General features: G+C 44.6%; 1 protein-coding gene across 1 annotated transcript; it reads left to right on the forward strand.

The window, feature by feature from the left end:
* Positions 1 to 950: 950 nt before the first annotated feature.
* On the forward strand, positions 951 to 7,807 carry LOC128143550 (killer cell lectin-like receptor subfamily G member 1). Its single transcript, XM_052790885.1, has 6 exons — positions 951 to 1,482; positions 1,883 to 2,188; positions 3,223 to 3,321; positions 4,427 to 4,578; positions 5,059 to 5,162; positions 7,015 to 7,807. Exons 2-6 carry the CDS (start codon positions 1,945 to 1,947, stop codon positions 7,124 to 7,126), a joined length of 711 nt encoding a protein of 236 aa, XP_052646845.1. The 5' UTR covers positions 951 to 1,482; positions 1,883 to 1,944; the 3' UTR covers positions 7,127 to 7,807.
* Positions 7,808 to 16,659: the final 8,852 nt, after the last annotated feature.

The raw sequence follows: 16,659 nt of genomic DNA on the forward strand, positions 1-16,659 counted from the left end.
GTCCCATCAGGGCCTGTGGACTTGCGTGTGTACATTTCATTTAAATGCTCCCTAACATGATCCTCCTCCAGCAAGGATAAGTCTACCTTGCACTGGACTTTCTCATAGTTTTCATGGACCTGAGATTGCTGAAGGCAAGTCACACCAGCAAAGACTGAGACAAAGGCGGCACTGAGTCACAGAGTGTATCACCCTTTTCTATGTCTTTGTGACCAGCTCCACTGCATATTCAGCAGCAGGCCCACATTTTTCCCTAGTTTTTGTCTTGCTGATGTACCTGTAGAAACATTTCTTGTTGCCCTTCACATCCCCCATCAGATTCAAATCCAGGTGGGCTTCCTAACCCCATCCCTGCAAGTTAGGGATTCCTCCTGCATCACTGGACCATGCTTCAACCTCTTGTACACTTCCTTTTTATGTTTGAGTTTAGTCAGGAGCTCCTTGCTCTTCCATGCAGGTCCACTGCCACCTTTGCTTTGTATCCTGCTCATTGGGATGGACTGTTCTTGAGTTCAGAGGAGCTGATCCCTGAAAACCAACCAGCTATCCTGAACCTCTCTTCTCTCCAGGACTGTCTGCCATGGGATCCCTGAAAGCAGGTTCCTGAGCAGACGAAAGTCTGCCCTCTTCAAGTCCAGGGTTGTGATTCTGTTTTTGGGGGGTTTTCCCTTCTTTTCAGGATCCTGATCTCCACCTGATCTCCATGGTTACTGCAGTCAAGCCTGCCCCCAACCTTTACATCCCTGACCAGTTCTTGTCCATGTCCTTAAAAATAAATTGGGTAAGAAGAAAAAGAAGGGAAAGGAAATGAACAAAAGGGAAGGAAAATATTTTTATGTTTCAAAATTAAATATTATGTTCCTCGTAGCCTATAAAGTAAAAACAATTATGCAAATGTTCATAGAATTACTTTTCCAGATTTTTATTAATTCTCAGAATTAACGAAATGAGTGATTTGTGAAGTCCTCTTCTGTTCTGAAGGTACTATAATTTCTGTTTTCCATCTGAAGCCAAGTCCCAACCTATCTGCAAAGCAAGGGCGAGCAACTTTTTCTACACAGACCAAAGAGTTGGGTGGAAAGACTGATATTGTTGGACAGATCAGAGAAATTGTTCTTGTAGGAAAAGCACTGGCAGTACAAGCCTATGATTTTAGTAATGGATTCTACAGATTCATCTTGTTCGATGTGTTCTGTTGCTCAGTGAATGTGATATTACAATTAGCTCAAACAGAGTTTTGTGTGACCATGACAGGAACAGGTTTTGCAACTGTAACTCTGAAAGGGTAGAGCTTTGTGCTGTGTAAAAGAATGCAAGTTTCCTGTGTGGGTCACCACAATACTTTTTTCTCATCTCTCAGTTGCCCTGTTTCAGTCTGATGTTAGTGATCACTTTGGCATCCTGCAGAGTCACATATGGAGACCAGGACAGATGCACCACCTGTTCTGCTATTACATTTCAGCCTCCTCCTGTGGAATTAAGGTAAACAGCCCCAATTTTCTTGTCCAAATGCTCAAAGGACTTTTGTTTTTAAATCAGTACGTCATTGACATAGATCAAATTAATCTGTATTGCTTTTATTGATGGTGCTTGCAGTGAAAGAGAGAAGTGCGTTCTGTAAATTGTCCCACTACAATTACCCATGTCTATCCATTTGCTACATAAGTAAATTTAATTCCTCGCCTTTGTCATCTCGGTCAAGACTAAGTTGCTTACTTACATTAGTTGATGTGGAGAATGCTAGATAACTTCACTTGCCTGTGAAAGCAAGATTCCCTGTCTAACATTGACCTACCTAGCATCCATCACAGAAGCAGTTTAATCACAAAAGATAGAGCTCTTCATGAGCTATTGTCCTTGCTTAAATGATTTTGTATTCCAGAAGGCTGATTTAGGACATCATTCCATGTATTACCCTTCTGCTAATATGGTCTCTTGTTCGAAATGATTCCAAACTGCTGGGAGGAAAGCTCTATTGACCTTCAGGGAAATTCAGATCCAGACCTGGACTTTGCAGTTAACTGGACTTCTAAATTCCAAGTAAAGCTAAGTAAAAAAAAGCAACACTTAAAAGCATGTGACGGGAATATTAAGGAGCACATCTATCTGAATGTAAAACACAGCGCTTCTTCCAAGAAACTGATGATGGGAAGACAAAGAACAGAAAAGAAGAACATCAAGAACAAAGGTAAAGTCTGTTAATAATGGGAAAGATGTATGCATTACTGAATAAATAGTCTAACAGATTTCATGTCTGAATTAGAGATTTGTATTTGCATGCTAAAAATTTTTCTTTTCTATCCTGCTGTTTGAAGTTGGGAAGGATGGGCAGTTCAAGGCATGTTAAATTTGGAGACTTGCAGCTCCAACAGAGTAAGTAAGTAATGTGTGATCTAATAATTTCTGTTGGTGCCGTATCAAAACAATCATTGTATTTGGACTCCTCTTCAGACGTAATCCTGAGTTGTGACTGATCAATAAGCCCCTACAATGAGAGAAGGCTCAAAGGAGGTGGGCAAGTGCAATGTACCCATGAAGCATGCAGTGACTGAACATGGCTGTCAGAAAGCTGAATTTAACATTAAGGGGACCAGAGAGAGACCCTTTTTTAGATTAAAAGTTGTATCAGTTGAGTGGATCAGCTGGTTGTGTAAATTTTTGTCCATGAGTTAATCAAAAGAGTGCGAATGTCTTCCTGAGTTAGCCAGACCAGGATGGCGGGAGTGTATACGTGGCTCAGCCTAACAGAGTACAACTGCTGAACAACTGACAAAAAGAGCTTTGAAGAGAGCAACAGGCTTGAGCTGCTTAAACCCACATATTCCTTCCTGGTGCCACTCAGCGTTGCGATGGTGAGCATATCATAGAGCTTAGCAATGAGAATCACATTTGTATTGTGATTCAGCTGTGTATTGCAATTGTTATATTCTGCTAAGTGTGATTTGCACTTGTGTTGTGCTTTCAACATATAGCTGTATCATTCTGCTAAACTGGAATCTCATGCAACATCAGGTATCTTCAAATAAGTAAATTTGGTATTAAACATTATATTATCCATGTATGTAATATTGAAAAGGACCCTTTCAGACAGTATTGGACTCTGACACGAGTGCAGGCTGAGGTAAACAGACACTGCAGTTCAATATAAGTTGTATTTTTAGAGCTGATCCCATTGAGAAAGCCTCACCTTTCTCACATTTATGTTCTTTTTCTTCTTGTTAGATTCTCCTGTTTCACGTACCACCTGCTGGAGTATTGCAGTGATTCTAGGGATCCTCTTCTTGGCATTGCTGGGAACAACAGTGGGTTTTATTATCAAGGGTAAATAGATGTCCTCCATTGAAAATATTTGATTTGAATTTAGAACTTTGTCAGGGAGCAAAACAGAGCTCTTGAAATCTCAAAGGTCCAAGGAGAGCATGGAAGTACCTTTTCTCTCTTAAAAAAGACTTGCTTCTTTTTTCTGAGATTTTTAAATGTTAAACTTGGTCTAGTTAGACCTGCCCTCAGCAGGAACAAGAGAGTAAGGGGTAGAAAGTATCAAAGATGCCTTTGAAAGGGGTGACTGGGTAGACTTCAGTGTGTAGCAAGCACGCTGTGTTGTGTGCTCAGCCACTCAGGACCATTTACATCCTGACAAATACAGCTCTAGGCTGGAGGACATAACCTGAAGGCCCATTTCTTTTCTGTGGATATGGAGATCAGTGCTGTAGAGCGAGAGAATGAATGCTGAGGTCTTCAGTGGCCATCCATGGGCCAGTAGCACCAGCTGCTCTCCTGTTTGGAAGGAAAAGGAGGGTGCTTCAAACTGCAAGACTTCCATGACTAGCAGCTGTTATAAAATGATTCCTGTTCCTAGGAAGTTTAAGCCTTTTGACCAGCTTGCCATGAAATGTTACGAAGCTGAGGTTCGGGCAAGTATAGGAATCGGAAATGCTGTTCGTACAAAGCAGCAGTACTTCAGAAATGGGCTACAGATGTGCCCTAGCAGCAGCCAGCACTAGCGGTGGGGGCTGTATGGAAATGGGTGACCTGCCACAAACCTGTCGGGTGCCAGGGCTTTGCCTTTCCCGTTGGACAGAAGGAAACATGGGCCAAAGAGGAAGTTTATATGGAGAAGACCGAACAAAAAGGGGAGGGAAAAACAAAAAGGCAAAAACACTGGGAAGGAAAAGGAAGGTCCCAAGAGACCCCTACACGCTCTCCCGTGTGTTCCCGTGTGGCAAATGGATGCCCTTCACAGAGCCCTTCAGAGACTCTGGTGTAGGTAACTACATTGTCTTTGCCAGTCTCAGAAGAGCTCCAGGGATGGCATTACAGTAACTGTGCAGAATCATTTTCTGGAGAAGGTGCATTTGTGAAATGTGTTTGTAATGAACTAGGCTATGACTATGAATGGGAAGAGAGACGTATGATTGTTTTGCAGGCCGTGCATGTCCACGCTGCCCTGAGCAGTGGGTGGCCTGCAGAGAGAGCTGCTACTTCTTCTCCAAGCAGAAGAAGGACTGGAATTCCAGCCAGGAATCCTGCCGGGCACAGGGAGCTCATCTCCTGGTGATCAGCGATACCAGCGAAATGGTGGGTGCCTTTGCAGTGGCAAGGGCAGAGAGCCTTTGCCATGCAGGATGGTAGGATTACGGGGGAGCAGGTCCAAGGCACTGTACTGCCCAGCTCTTCCCCTCTGTGAGGAAGAGAGAGTGTGGAGGGACTTTGCAACGTGCTGGGACCCACCACCACCTTCCTGCATCTGGCAGAAGCAAGGCTTTCTCTTGGCCTCTTTGCGAGAGGGACTCAATTCTCTCTGCCTGCCGGCACTGAGCTTGTCATGGGCTCAGCCCTCAGACCCCACAGTCAGGGGAGCTGCCTGGTACTCCGAAACACTGAGTCTCACAGAGCCGGTCCCTGTAGGAAGGAAGGGCATGGGTGTTCAAAGGACATTGAGAAATAGCCCCCAAACTCCCTCTCTCACACAGCGACCCTTTCTTTCCCCCTCAGAACCCAGGACTTGACTGGGTTTCTTCGAGTCCACTGATCTCTCTGCCTCGCCATCTCTCCTAGGACTTCTTCCAGGTGATGCAAACTGAATTGTACTGGATTGGTTTGAAGAATAGCACTGGTGGTGACTGGGCCTGGGAAGATGGCTCAAAACTGAGTGGCAAAAAGTGAGTATGGTATTTCCTCTGTATTTTTAGATAAAGGGCTTGAGATCCTTCCCCTGCCCTTAACCCTTTTACATGAAATGTTCCCTCTGTAGTTGATGGAAGTCGACCAACAATGAACAGAGCTGCTAAGGGATGTTCAGAGTGGCCACAGGCTCTAGCAGCTCCAGAACTAAGGGGTTCCTCCTGCCTGGCTGCTGGAGCCCAGTCTGGTGCACCCAGAGACCTGGGAGTCTCTATCCCAGGCTGATGGACACAGCTGCTACTTTCCTGTTTGCAGGTTCAACTAGTAGTAAAGCTGAGCCAGTATCCCAGAGACACAAACACGGACATAGACACACATGCAGGTGAAGGACTCTGATACAGCTGGCTACCACAGACTGCCACAGACAAGGCACTGCCTTCAGCAGCACCCACATGTAATGCCACCAGAACTCACATAATGCACAGCTACAGGCAGATAAGTCCCCTTCCACCTCTCCGGCCGCTCAGGATTGAATTTGACTAGTGAAGACACATACACAACACTCTCCAGGTTCAGAAGCGTGCCCACACCCACTCAAGGATTCCCTGAGTACCAGCACGGACCCCCTGCCCACCTGATACCCCCTGCCCAGACCCAGGGCCTCCTACTCGCCGGCTAGTGCGGCTCAGAGCTTGCTAGGGAATTGCAGAACCACAGCCCACGCAGCCCAGGCTGGGGGAGACGCACGCATTCTCCCCCCAGCACCCGCCGCCCCGGCAGCGACCCACGGTCCCACTCCAGCTGCCGGCGCTGAGCCCCTCACCCGCCCCGGTCCCCCCAGCAGCTACCCCCGGGACGCACACCCCCCCCCACCGGTGCCGACCCCGGGGCTGGGCTGAGCCCCTCACCCGCCCCAGCGCCCGGCACCGCCGCCCGGGGTCCGGCACCCCGCTCTGAGCCCAGAGCCGGCACCGCGTCCCCTCGCAGGGGGCCCCCGGTCGCTGGCACCTCGTCCTTACAGCGCTGGCACACGCGGGGCAGGGGGCGAGACCGCAGGGACGGGCGGCGAAGGAAGGGCTCGAGGAGAACCGGGACGGACCGCGGTGGGCAGCGGCAGGGCTGGGTCAGGCGAGCGCGTACCCGCCATCGGCAACTGCTCACACACGACCCGCACCTTGTTAGACCCTCTCCTCCCTGGTCGCCCCCCTTCCCCTAAACTTTCCTCAACAAGGTCTGCACAGTCCCACAGCCCCCCCTCGAACATCCCAACTCCTCCTGTTCCTCTTGTTGCCCCCTTCTTAGCCGTTACAAAGCCCAGGGTGTCCCTCTCCAAAGCTGCGCCTGGAGTTTCTTACCGTCAGTCTGTGGCTGAAGCCTTTTGGTCTTTGCCATTGCCTCTGCTATTTCTTGTGCACCAAGTTTGTGTCTCTGTGGATTTCTGTTTAATCATTTCCTCCTTCTTATCCCCTTTTGCATTGAAAATGTCCTTGACTGGATAACCTTAATGAAGCAGAGGCTTTCAATTTCCATGAACCCATACAACAGGTTTAAACTTGAACACTTGATACTTTCTGTCCCAAGGTCTCCAAATGCCTTAAGTGAAACAGCAAAAAATCCTTTGTGGGACAGGACTTTTCTCTCTTTAGTGATGGGAAATGGAGAGCCCAGAATGAGACTGGCTAACTGAAAGTCTCACGGTGAGCTCTGGGTGTAGCGAGCCCCACTGCCAGACCTCCTCTGTCCCAGGATGGGTCTTCCCTGACACAAGGTCACGAAGTCCATGCAGCGAGTCTCCTGCCTCCAAAGCTGTAAGGTGTTCTTCCCCCAGCCAAAGCGGGCATCCCTCTCTAATGATTCCCTGCTTGTGTGCTCTGTCCGTGTCTCCCACAGGGTCCTGTCTAACAGCCCTGTGCAGAAGTGCGCCGGTCTGCTGAAAGGTGCCATCCATGCTTCCAGCTGTGAAATCCTTGCCCCATGGGTCTGCGAGAAATCTCTTCAGTGACCTCTGAGGACCTTGTGTTAGGAAGTGTCCTTTGGAAAGCTGTGCTAATGCTTGATCCCTCTGAAGTTGACTCAGGAAGCTTCTCTGAGAGAGTGCCTGGCTGTTCTCCTTGCTGCCGTGACACCTGCCATAGTGCAAGGAATGAATGTAGCTGCAGCCAAAGCCCTGGCATGAGCAGCCAGAGGTCTGAGTGCTGCTCCTGGCTCCATTCAGGATCACACTGGTGAGGTTCTTATTCATAGCCATTGGCTCGTGACAGACAGTCTTCAAAGTGGTAGAGAAGGAGCAGGAGAGATTTCTCTAAGTCTCTCTCAGTCATTTTCAGAGATACTTGAGCACTGTCACTGGAATGCTGTCCTGGCATCAGAAATCCTAAGGAGAGATAGGATTGTAATCTGTGAGCTCGTGCAAACTCTGGGTTAATTTATCTCTCGTGTGAACATTGGTGTCATACACCAAGGCTGAAAACTAGCCCGAAGTTTGAAGCTGGCCTGCTTTTGCAAGTGGTTGAATCAGATGATATCCAGAGGTCCCTTCTAACCTAAATTCTTCTGTGTTTTTTGTTTGTACCTGGAGAAAACTGGAGCATGGCACCCAGTGTTACATTGCTGTGTAACTAGCTGGGAAGGAGTAAACCTGCTACCCTGCTGAGATGAAAATAAATATGGTTGCTTCTAACAATTTTTTTCAGTGGTGGCTTTTTCTGTTTTCCTCCCCAACATCATTGTTTAGCACATTGGGTGACTGATAAATGGGCAGAAAGTAAGCTAGTGGCAGGAGCAGAGGCAGGAGGGCAGGGGCTGAAACACTTTCTTTGCAATAACACTGCAGAAGAGCATCTCCTGTTGCAGAGGACAAGATACAGCTACAGCTATTAAACAGGTTCCTACCCCAGCTCTGCCTGAGGGATTACAGACTGACAAACTTACTTTTGTCAGTAGCCAAGTAAATGCAACCCCTCATCTTCTAGACCCTTTGTCCTAAGGCCCACCCGTGAAGGTACCCTCAGCCACGGTTCAAGTGCACCGCACCATACCTTGACTGAGTGGTCTCTTTGCCCCATGCTCCAAGTTTCCTCCAGAGCAGCTCTCCCTGTAAAGAAGTGCCGCTATACTCCTCACCCAGCGCTTCTTCCCATGGGATTCAGTGGACAGACAGGTACAATTCCAATTTTTGTGACAAGTAGGCTATAGTCACCCAAAGTCCTACGCTGTGTAACAACACCTTGACTACCTGACAGGTGACTGTGATGACTTTTTAGTGACAGTCTGGTGGTAGTTCATGATGGTATTTCTTAAAATACTGATGATTTTGTTGTTAGGTTCATGCCCCTAAGCAGCACAAAATACATGGCCTGACCAGTGCCGAGTAGTGGCAGAAGGATCACCTCCCTCGACCTGCTGGCGATACACTTCTTAATGCAGCTAAGTATTCAGTATTGACCCCTGGGATACACCACTGATCACTGGCCTCCAACTGGACTTTGTGCCACCTTCTTGGCCTGTCTGTTCAGCCAGTTTTCAAACCGCCTTACTGTCCACTTATTTAACCCCATACTTCCTCACCTTTTCTGTGCCGATTTCACGGGAGACATCATCAAAGGTCTTAATAAAGTCAAGACAATTAAAATCCCCAGCTCTCCCTTCATCCATCAAACCGGTCACCTCATTGTAGAAGGTTATCAGGTTGGTTGAGCATGATTTCCCCTCCACGGATCTGTGCTGACTACTCCTGATCCTCTTCTTGTCCTTCCGTGTGTCTGGAAATTGCTCCATCACCTTCCTGGGGCTGATGTGAGGCTGACTGGCCCGCAGTTGCCTGCATCCTCCTTCTTGCCCTTCTTGAAGACAGGAGTGACATTTGCTTTCTTCCAGTCCTCAGGAACATATCCCAGTTGCCATTACCTTTCAAAAATAATCAAGAGTGCCCTTGCAATGACATCAGTAGAAATGGTTATAATATGAGCACTTTAATCCAATATGGAGTCCAGGGCAGCTAGATATGTTTTGAACAAACTGTAAGAAGTTACCAGCCCCAGTACTAATCTACATGAGTGAGAAACCCAGTGATCTAATAGCAGTTCATGAGATGTCTCCCATAACAAGAGATTTCGACCAATTATTTCAAGGATGAAAAAATTATGTTATTTATATGTAATGACTAATTAGCGTTTGCTGTACTGTAAATGCTTAATGCAGAAATAATGTGTAGTGTATACATTAAATTCAGGTTCAGTAAATACTTATCACCAGGGTGATCTTTGGTATTGAACAGCACAGAATGAAACCTAACATGACAACACAAATCAAATATCAGCTTGCAGTAGGATTTTTGACAACACATGCCCAAGTATCTTCTTATAAGGTGGAGAAATATGCCTCTTTTTCAAGATCTTCAGACACAAACTTGTCAAACAGTCTATGCCAATTAAAGATAACCTATCTTTAAAGCTTGCTAGGAGCTCTATCTCCTGAACACTGATGACTGGATGAATTGCCCATCGCTCTAGAATAAGTCAAGTTTCTATTACACTCTTTCATCTATGTTCATATTATAGATCATATCAGGACTCCCCCCCCCAACCAACGATTGCATTAGAATCACCTACTGGATTAGCAAAAATAGAAGTTTTGATCAAATAATTTTTAATTACTAATAAACAACCACCCGTTATTCATTCTGCTGTACTTTGTTTATATTAGGAACAAACACAGGATTAGAAATCAGAGCAGACTCTCAACCATTGTTCTGTGAAGCTTTCAAAGAAAGCTTCATACCTTTGAAAGTATTTATGAATAATATCAAAGCATTTAGTGCTTTGCCTGCAGAAATTTGTGTAATCAACCTTCTCCTGCTATGTCCACTGGCTGTGTAGTGGAATGGTGAGTGCCAGTTTGGGGAAGCTTATTCCATAAGCACAAAAAAAGTGTAGCTCCAGCATGGCAGCAGGCCAAGGAAAATCATGCAAAAATTCAGAATATATAACCTGGACATATGAGTCTTTTCTCTACTAATTTGAAAGTCTGAAGGCTGCATCTGCTATTCAAAATTAATACAGCAACATCAGATGTCCCCATGTAAAGAGAACAAAATCCCTACATTGACCTTACAGTTTTAATGAAATAACAACTTTGTTAACTGTACTCAGAAATCAGTGAGTTAAAAAAGACAGTTTTGTAAAACTGCAGTTTTGTTTCAGGTTACTCATTTTGCTCCAATGCCAATTTGACAGACTGTTTTTCACTCCAGTGCGACTAGCGCAGCTGGACACAACCTAGCAGCCCAAACAGTGGGAGGTTCCAGTCAGTTTGACAAATCCTGCGTGAGGTTTGCAAGAAAACAGATGGGGTCATTTTGAGTCTTGCAGGTGAGTCCCTCAAAAGCTGTGCAGAGGAAATGTCAGTACTGGATAGCTGTCTTCTCCCTGGACACCCTGGGGGCTGTGATGGTCTGTCAGCTCTCCGCTGGTTAACCCAGCGGGAAGGCAAGGATGTCCCCAACCCAAGGGGGATGGGATGGTTCCCAGCCAAAAGCCCGTACTCAGCTGCTTCCCGCTGGAGTTGAGCCACCATTGCAGCTGAGGTGCCTCCCTGTAACCAAAACCCTGGGTTTTCTCTCCTAAACTCCATTTGACTTTATTTTAACACTACTTCATCTTCCAATAATCTTAATTCAGCGTTACTATAGGACTGCATCTTCTGCTTTAAGATATTTTTCTGCACTCAGCTGCCATCCACAGTCTAATAAGAAAGCAAATAATTTTCCAAGAAATTCTGACAAAATCCATTTAGATATATATTCAACTTATTTTTTCCAGGCTTCAGACATTTCTAGGCACTTTCAAAGATCATAAGGCCCTTACACTGGTGCAGTGTAGCATTGGTATCATTACCATACAAATTATTTCATAAATATAATTCATATTTCTTTTTCCATACCTCCAGGCTGTGATAGGACCTTTGTAAGACTTATATAAAATTGGCTTTATAAGGATGTGTTTTTACATGGGAGTTTTTCCATTGGTTTCAATGAAGCCAAATTTCCCCCGGCATCTCTTTCCTGAAACTTTTAATGTCTAGGAGCCTTGACAGGCTGCGGGTGATTATACTGGTAAAAGCAGCAGTAGATCTGGTTTCAGGTTTTGAAGTATGGTGCTCTGTGTGGTTCTGCCAGGGAGCTAGGTCCAGGTCAGCATTTAGCAGATGTTTAAGGAGAATGAGTCCTTCTCTCTGTTCAGAGTTCTTTCTCTGCTACAGAATTAGAATATTGCAGGGCTGATACCTTTATAGGACTTACTGGTTTGCTGGAGATGAGATTTTTCTGAAAAGTTCTAAGGCAGATTTTACATACTGAGGGTTGCTTTTAGTTGAGAATTATTAGTTAAATCAGAGGATCTGGTCTCTGTCCTGGACTCACTATTCATGGTCCTTTCCCTGGGATCTAGTCACCAAAAATGAGTCCTGAGATGCAGTTTGTTTCCCCACAAGACTTCAGAAAGCTGCTATCATTTCCTTTTCCCTGTAAAGAAGCCAGTGTCTTCAAGAATTAGAAAAGTTTCAGGGATGGCAACACATTCTTGTTCAGAGTACAGTCTGCGAGGTGTGAGCAGAAATGGTGAAATCTCTGCAGAGAGTGCCACAGGGGAAATGTGGAGATCATCACATCATAGATGATGATATATGGGACAGTTACCAAGTAGCTATCCCACCATCCAAAGCAGCAACCCAAGGAGGTGAGAATGCCATGCAACACCACTGATCCTGGTGTTCACTGACTTTATGTGGAAGGTGAGGACACACAGACTGTTGGAAGGTGCAACACATCATGTAGGGCTGAGAGCTTAGGCATTGCTGGAGGGTTAAGTGAACACGAGGGGAACCATAACTAGGTTCTGTATTTCAAAGGGATATTTGTTTGAAAAAGAAATTCTTGTTTCAGGATGCCTGGAGCTCTCCTTGGACAGGTTTTGGATTACCTTTGAGTGACAGGGAGTCTAGAAATCTCTCCAATGTCTTTCTCTGTCCCAGGCCTACATACACCGATGCCTTAGGATGTGCGGTCTCTGCTGGTGGTATGCTGAAGGGCCATGGATTACAGGAGAGGAAGGTAAAACATATAGCCGGATGGCAGAGATGGGAGGACAAGAAAGTCTGCTCAGTCACCCCATCCCTGCTGCAGCACGGTCAGTCAAGGGGACCCCACTGAGGAGAGGGGAGGCGGCACTTTCCCTGCAGCTGGCTGGCCATGCTCAGCTTGCAGAAGGTGGGATGGGGCAGGCAGGGGTCACACAGCCAGGAGGAGCCCTGAAACCAGAGCAGAGCAAGGTGATCTGCTGTGGGTGCAGACCTCTAGCACAGCCTCATGCCTTCTGGGGACTGAGGGTGCTTATTGCTTATTTAATGCAGGGAATCACTGAAAAAACTGCAGAACTGGACCAGGGAAGGACCAGCCTGACAGGGTAGAGCACTCAGAGGAGATTTTAGCCCCCCCCCAGCAAGTGAAATCTTGAGTTTCTTTTGTTTTCAAGGTTATCTTATCTTTGTCTGGTTTTTTGTGCTTTCACAAAGCCTGCTTTGGGAGGTGGATGCCTTTGGGCATGTTCTCTTCCAGAAGGAAGAAGGAGTGTTCTGTCTCGAGGCTTGGGCAGACAAAGGCTTTTATAACAGCATTTTGAGTAGTTGGGACAGTGTTACTGATACGGCCCTTGTCCTTATCTCTGTCCCTTGTCTCCCCTCTGCCGTCCTGAACTCCCAGTACAGCAGCCATGAGTTCTCCCTTGTGCTAAGCCTTACCCTCTTTTTATACTAGCCCCGATTTCCAGGGCTGTGAAGCAAGACTGGGATGTATTCATGTCTGACAGTGCAAACTACAGCAGCAACTACAGCTCATGGGCTTTCTCTTAGGAGAATATTAAGTGTATCTGCCTTACTTTTTGTCTGTTGTATACAGACTTCTGTGATGGAGCAGAGCCTGGTATGGCTCACCCATCTGCCCCTTCCATGCTGAATCCCTATAAACTCCAGGACAATTAAGGGTACCCAGAGAAGCAAACGAGGGACCATTTCTTTATGTGCCTTTTATAGTAAGATTAGAAAAGTTAACAATAAAAGATGTCTTCCCATTTCAGATTTCACATAAAACAGGATGGCATAGGACACCAGGCTGCTTTTGGAACAGAAAACCTTTATTCCTTTGGCTATACATAAGGACTAGCTCATGTCTGGGAGCAAAGGGTTTTCAAAGGCAAACCCCCCATCAATGAGGTAGAGAAAATCATGATACTAAGAATAATACTGAAGGATATGACGTGTTGGGGGAAAAATCCTACAGTAGTTGTAGACCCTCTGCTTTGCAAAATACATCTTGATTGCCTTGGAAGGATTTACAAATTTTCAGCAACCATCACAGCAATCTTCCAGGATTTTTTTGTGCCTTACAGTAAAGAATAAACAGCAGTTTCAGCTCTACACAGCATGCTGCAAGTCACTCTCCAATCAGAGAACTCTTCCATGACCATGCTTATTGTATAGATGCAAAAGGAGTTAATTTTAAAAGCATAATCAGTTCAGAAGCAATTAATAAGCACTTTGCAAATGTTACCCCTTTGTGTTCATTAGTTTTCTTTAATAGCTATTCACTTTGAGTTACAAAAACTAACACAGCATGTGAGAAAAACAGCAGAGGTGCTTCAAATACCTTTTGATAAATACTGTTGTTTTCTATATTTCTTCCTAGCAGAATGTAAAGCAAACCAGGCAGGATTCTTGGCATGCAAATTCTTCTCATCTGGGTGTTGTTTCAGCCTCTGAGGAGCACTCTCCTGTTTAATATGTATGATAGCACCTCATGAATATACGAGTCTTTTCTCAGCACATGAAATTTTTGCCCTGTTCTCCTTGTAGAGTCTGAGGAATGAAAGGAATGGGTTTGGGTTACTTCTGCAGATTGTATCACTTGTGACTTTCCCATAATAAACTATTAGATCCATAAACTATACTGACAGCACTGGAGGGGTGGGAAATTATTTGGGCTCTGGAATGAAAACCAGTGTTTACACATTCTAAGACAAAAATAAATATTTTAGCACAGCCTTCTCTTAAAGGCAGTGTGCATTGCTGAGCTGCTCCACTGGTTGTCAGAGGGATGGGAACAGGGAAAAAGCATGGCTGTGCTGAGAAACAGTATATGACACTCAGTCCCCAGTGCTTCAGGGAGCATAGAGATCAAAGCGATTGTAAGAAGGTAGTGGTGTGGGAAAGATGGTGCTATACTGAGAAAAGGTGCTCCTAACCCAGGAGAGGGTGGGCCACAAAAGACGATTTACATAAGTTTCGTTCATCTGTTTTCTAAAGCAGTTACATGGGTGCTATTGTTAGAAGAATCGTACTGCCACAGACATCTAGGAGACGGGAAATTAGTCTATCACCCACTTGCTTGTTATTTGTAATTTTGCAAGACTGACATTTAAACCCTGGGGTTTTTTGACAATACCTGTTCAAGCATAATGCCATCTGACAATCTCTCCTAATGACTGACTTGGTGGAAACCTTGTTATCTTTCTGTTCTATGCTGCCTGCAGTGTGTTAAATGCCTAAAACGGGCTGAATTTTTCTTATGATATTTGATATAATTTGACGCAGTCCTGCTGTGTACATAGTGTCAGAAAAAAAAACCCTGGAGAGGAAAAGAAAAGTTTGGATAATCCAGTTCTTTTTTAAGAATTTGTATCAATAGTCTATTTTGTTCAATAATATTAATCACAAAGGCAGAAGAGAATTTTTCACTGTGATCTGACTTCTTTGGACCACCTGTGATAGTTAATGCTGTGCAGACATGTCCACTGAAGAGGTAGTTGCTTGGAAATGTAGGGGAGGATGCTCTCAGGAGCTGTTAACAGCCATCTGTTATATTTTGATATATTTTTCAGTGGTTTTCAATGGACGAGGTTTTGAGGGCTGTGAACACCCTGACATGGTGGCATATGTCAAACCCAGCCAAGTGTCTCATATCTGCTGCTTTGCTGGCCAATAAGACCTGTCATGAAATAGCAGTTCAATCAGAACACATTTTTCCATCTAGTTCCCAGCTTCCTTTCTAAATCTTGCAGCATTTCCCAGCTGAGTCCACTGATAGCACAAAAGCAAAGAAGCAGCAACCTTGCTTTATGTTCTTTCAAGCCGGCTGTCCCCAGGTAGGATCTACCCAGTCTAAAATCCAGTATTAATCGCCTTTCAACAGCATTTTCCAGCCTGACATATATGATGATGACTGAAATAGGAAGTGAAGGAGGGTGGCACTGTCCATAGGCTGAAGCATTTGTAATAGAGACCTGCAGAAAACCACCACAAAGCTTTCTTGGGTTCATTTCAACTCCCACCAAGAAAGAAAGGAATTTTTTCACTGAACTTTGAAGAGGAACAGATTTTCTGCTTGGAAACAAAGAACTTCAGTTTTGCCAGAATTTTGGGTATCAGAAGGGTGAAATATCCATTTGTACCACTAATGTTTCTGGTTTGGGGTGGAACTTTCAAATTGATTTTCAGCTGAGAAATTCTAAGAGTAGGTGTTATTTTATCCAGCTATTTTGGAAAGAAGAAGAAAATATCATGTGCGTAAAATAACCCTGGCTTATCAACCTCCTACAGGAGCAGATGTGAATGAGCACCATTCTGCCAGACCTGGCAGTTCTTAGCACTTTGAACCTTTAAAATATGCTTGGCAACTGTAATTAACTAACAGTAAGTAATTTATTTGAAATAAACTTCCAATTAAACATAATATTTCTGCAGACTTGTATTTTGGTATTTTTAATTACATTTTTTTGGTTGTTTTTCTTCATCTAGTTTAGCAGAAGGCTAAAATCATTCCCTTTTAATTTTTTTTATTACTCCTTGACCGGAGTCTTGTTAATTGTATTCAAATAATGTACACAGGTGAGTCAGCCCTGCTAATTAATTCCATTGTTCTGGTTTTGTTTGCAAATTATAATGAAATGAGATCATTATGAAATCTATTAATATCTCCTTGTACAAAAAGTAAATTGAATAATATTTACTAATGATGCACAGGTTTGGCAGAAAAGATTCCCAAGTATTTGGGAATCTCAAATGTTTTGATTGTGTTAAAAAAGTGTTATAGTCTCCAGGAAAAAAAAGAGTTGCTTAGAACAGTCTTTAACATAAAGGAAACATGATTTTTATCAAATTACTTGTTCTTATGCCAGAGAAGGAGAGAGATTTTAAGCTGCTGCTTACAGACAAGGCAAGACGTTACTGTCAGTTGCCTCCGTGCAACTCTACCAATCTCAGTGCCATGAATGTAGCTTAGAGCAGAATCTTGTCTCTGCTTTTGGATGCAGAGTCTGCTTTCATAGAAACAAAACCGAAGCTCTTCAGTAGTGCCAGTGAAAGCAGGATCAAGCATTTAATATTCTTCTTCCAGTGTAAATCCTTTATGTCTCCTTTGATGCTCTTTCCTATCCTTTAGAGACTCATTGCTACTTCTTGCTCCAGAGGAGTTTATTACTGTCACTG

Source organism: Harpia harpyja, chromosome 6 (assembly GCF_026419915.1).
Source record: "Harpia harpyja isolate bHarHar1 chromosome 6, bHarHar1 primary haplotype, whole genome shotgun sequence".
NCBI classification, from domain to species: domain Eukaryota; kingdom Metazoa; phylum Chordata; class Aves; order Accipitriformes; family Accipitridae; genus Harpia; species Harpia harpyja.

What these genes read in the sequence shown, in the direction of transcription:
- LOC128143550 (XM_052790885.1), top strand. Translation starts at nt 1,945, where the DNA reads ATGATTCCAAACTGCTGGGAGGAAAGCTCTATTGACCTTCAGGGAAAT. An exon ending in GAAGAACATCAAGAACAAAG is followed by an intron (nt 2,189 to 3,222) that starts GTAAAGTCTGTT and finishes TCTTCTTGTTAG; the next exon opens with ATTCTCCTGTTTCACGTACC. An exon ending in AGTGGGTTTTATTATCAAGG is followed by an intron (nt 3,322 to 4,426) that starts GTAAATAGATGT and finishes ATTGTTTTGCAG; the next exon opens with GCCGTGCATGTCCACGCTGC.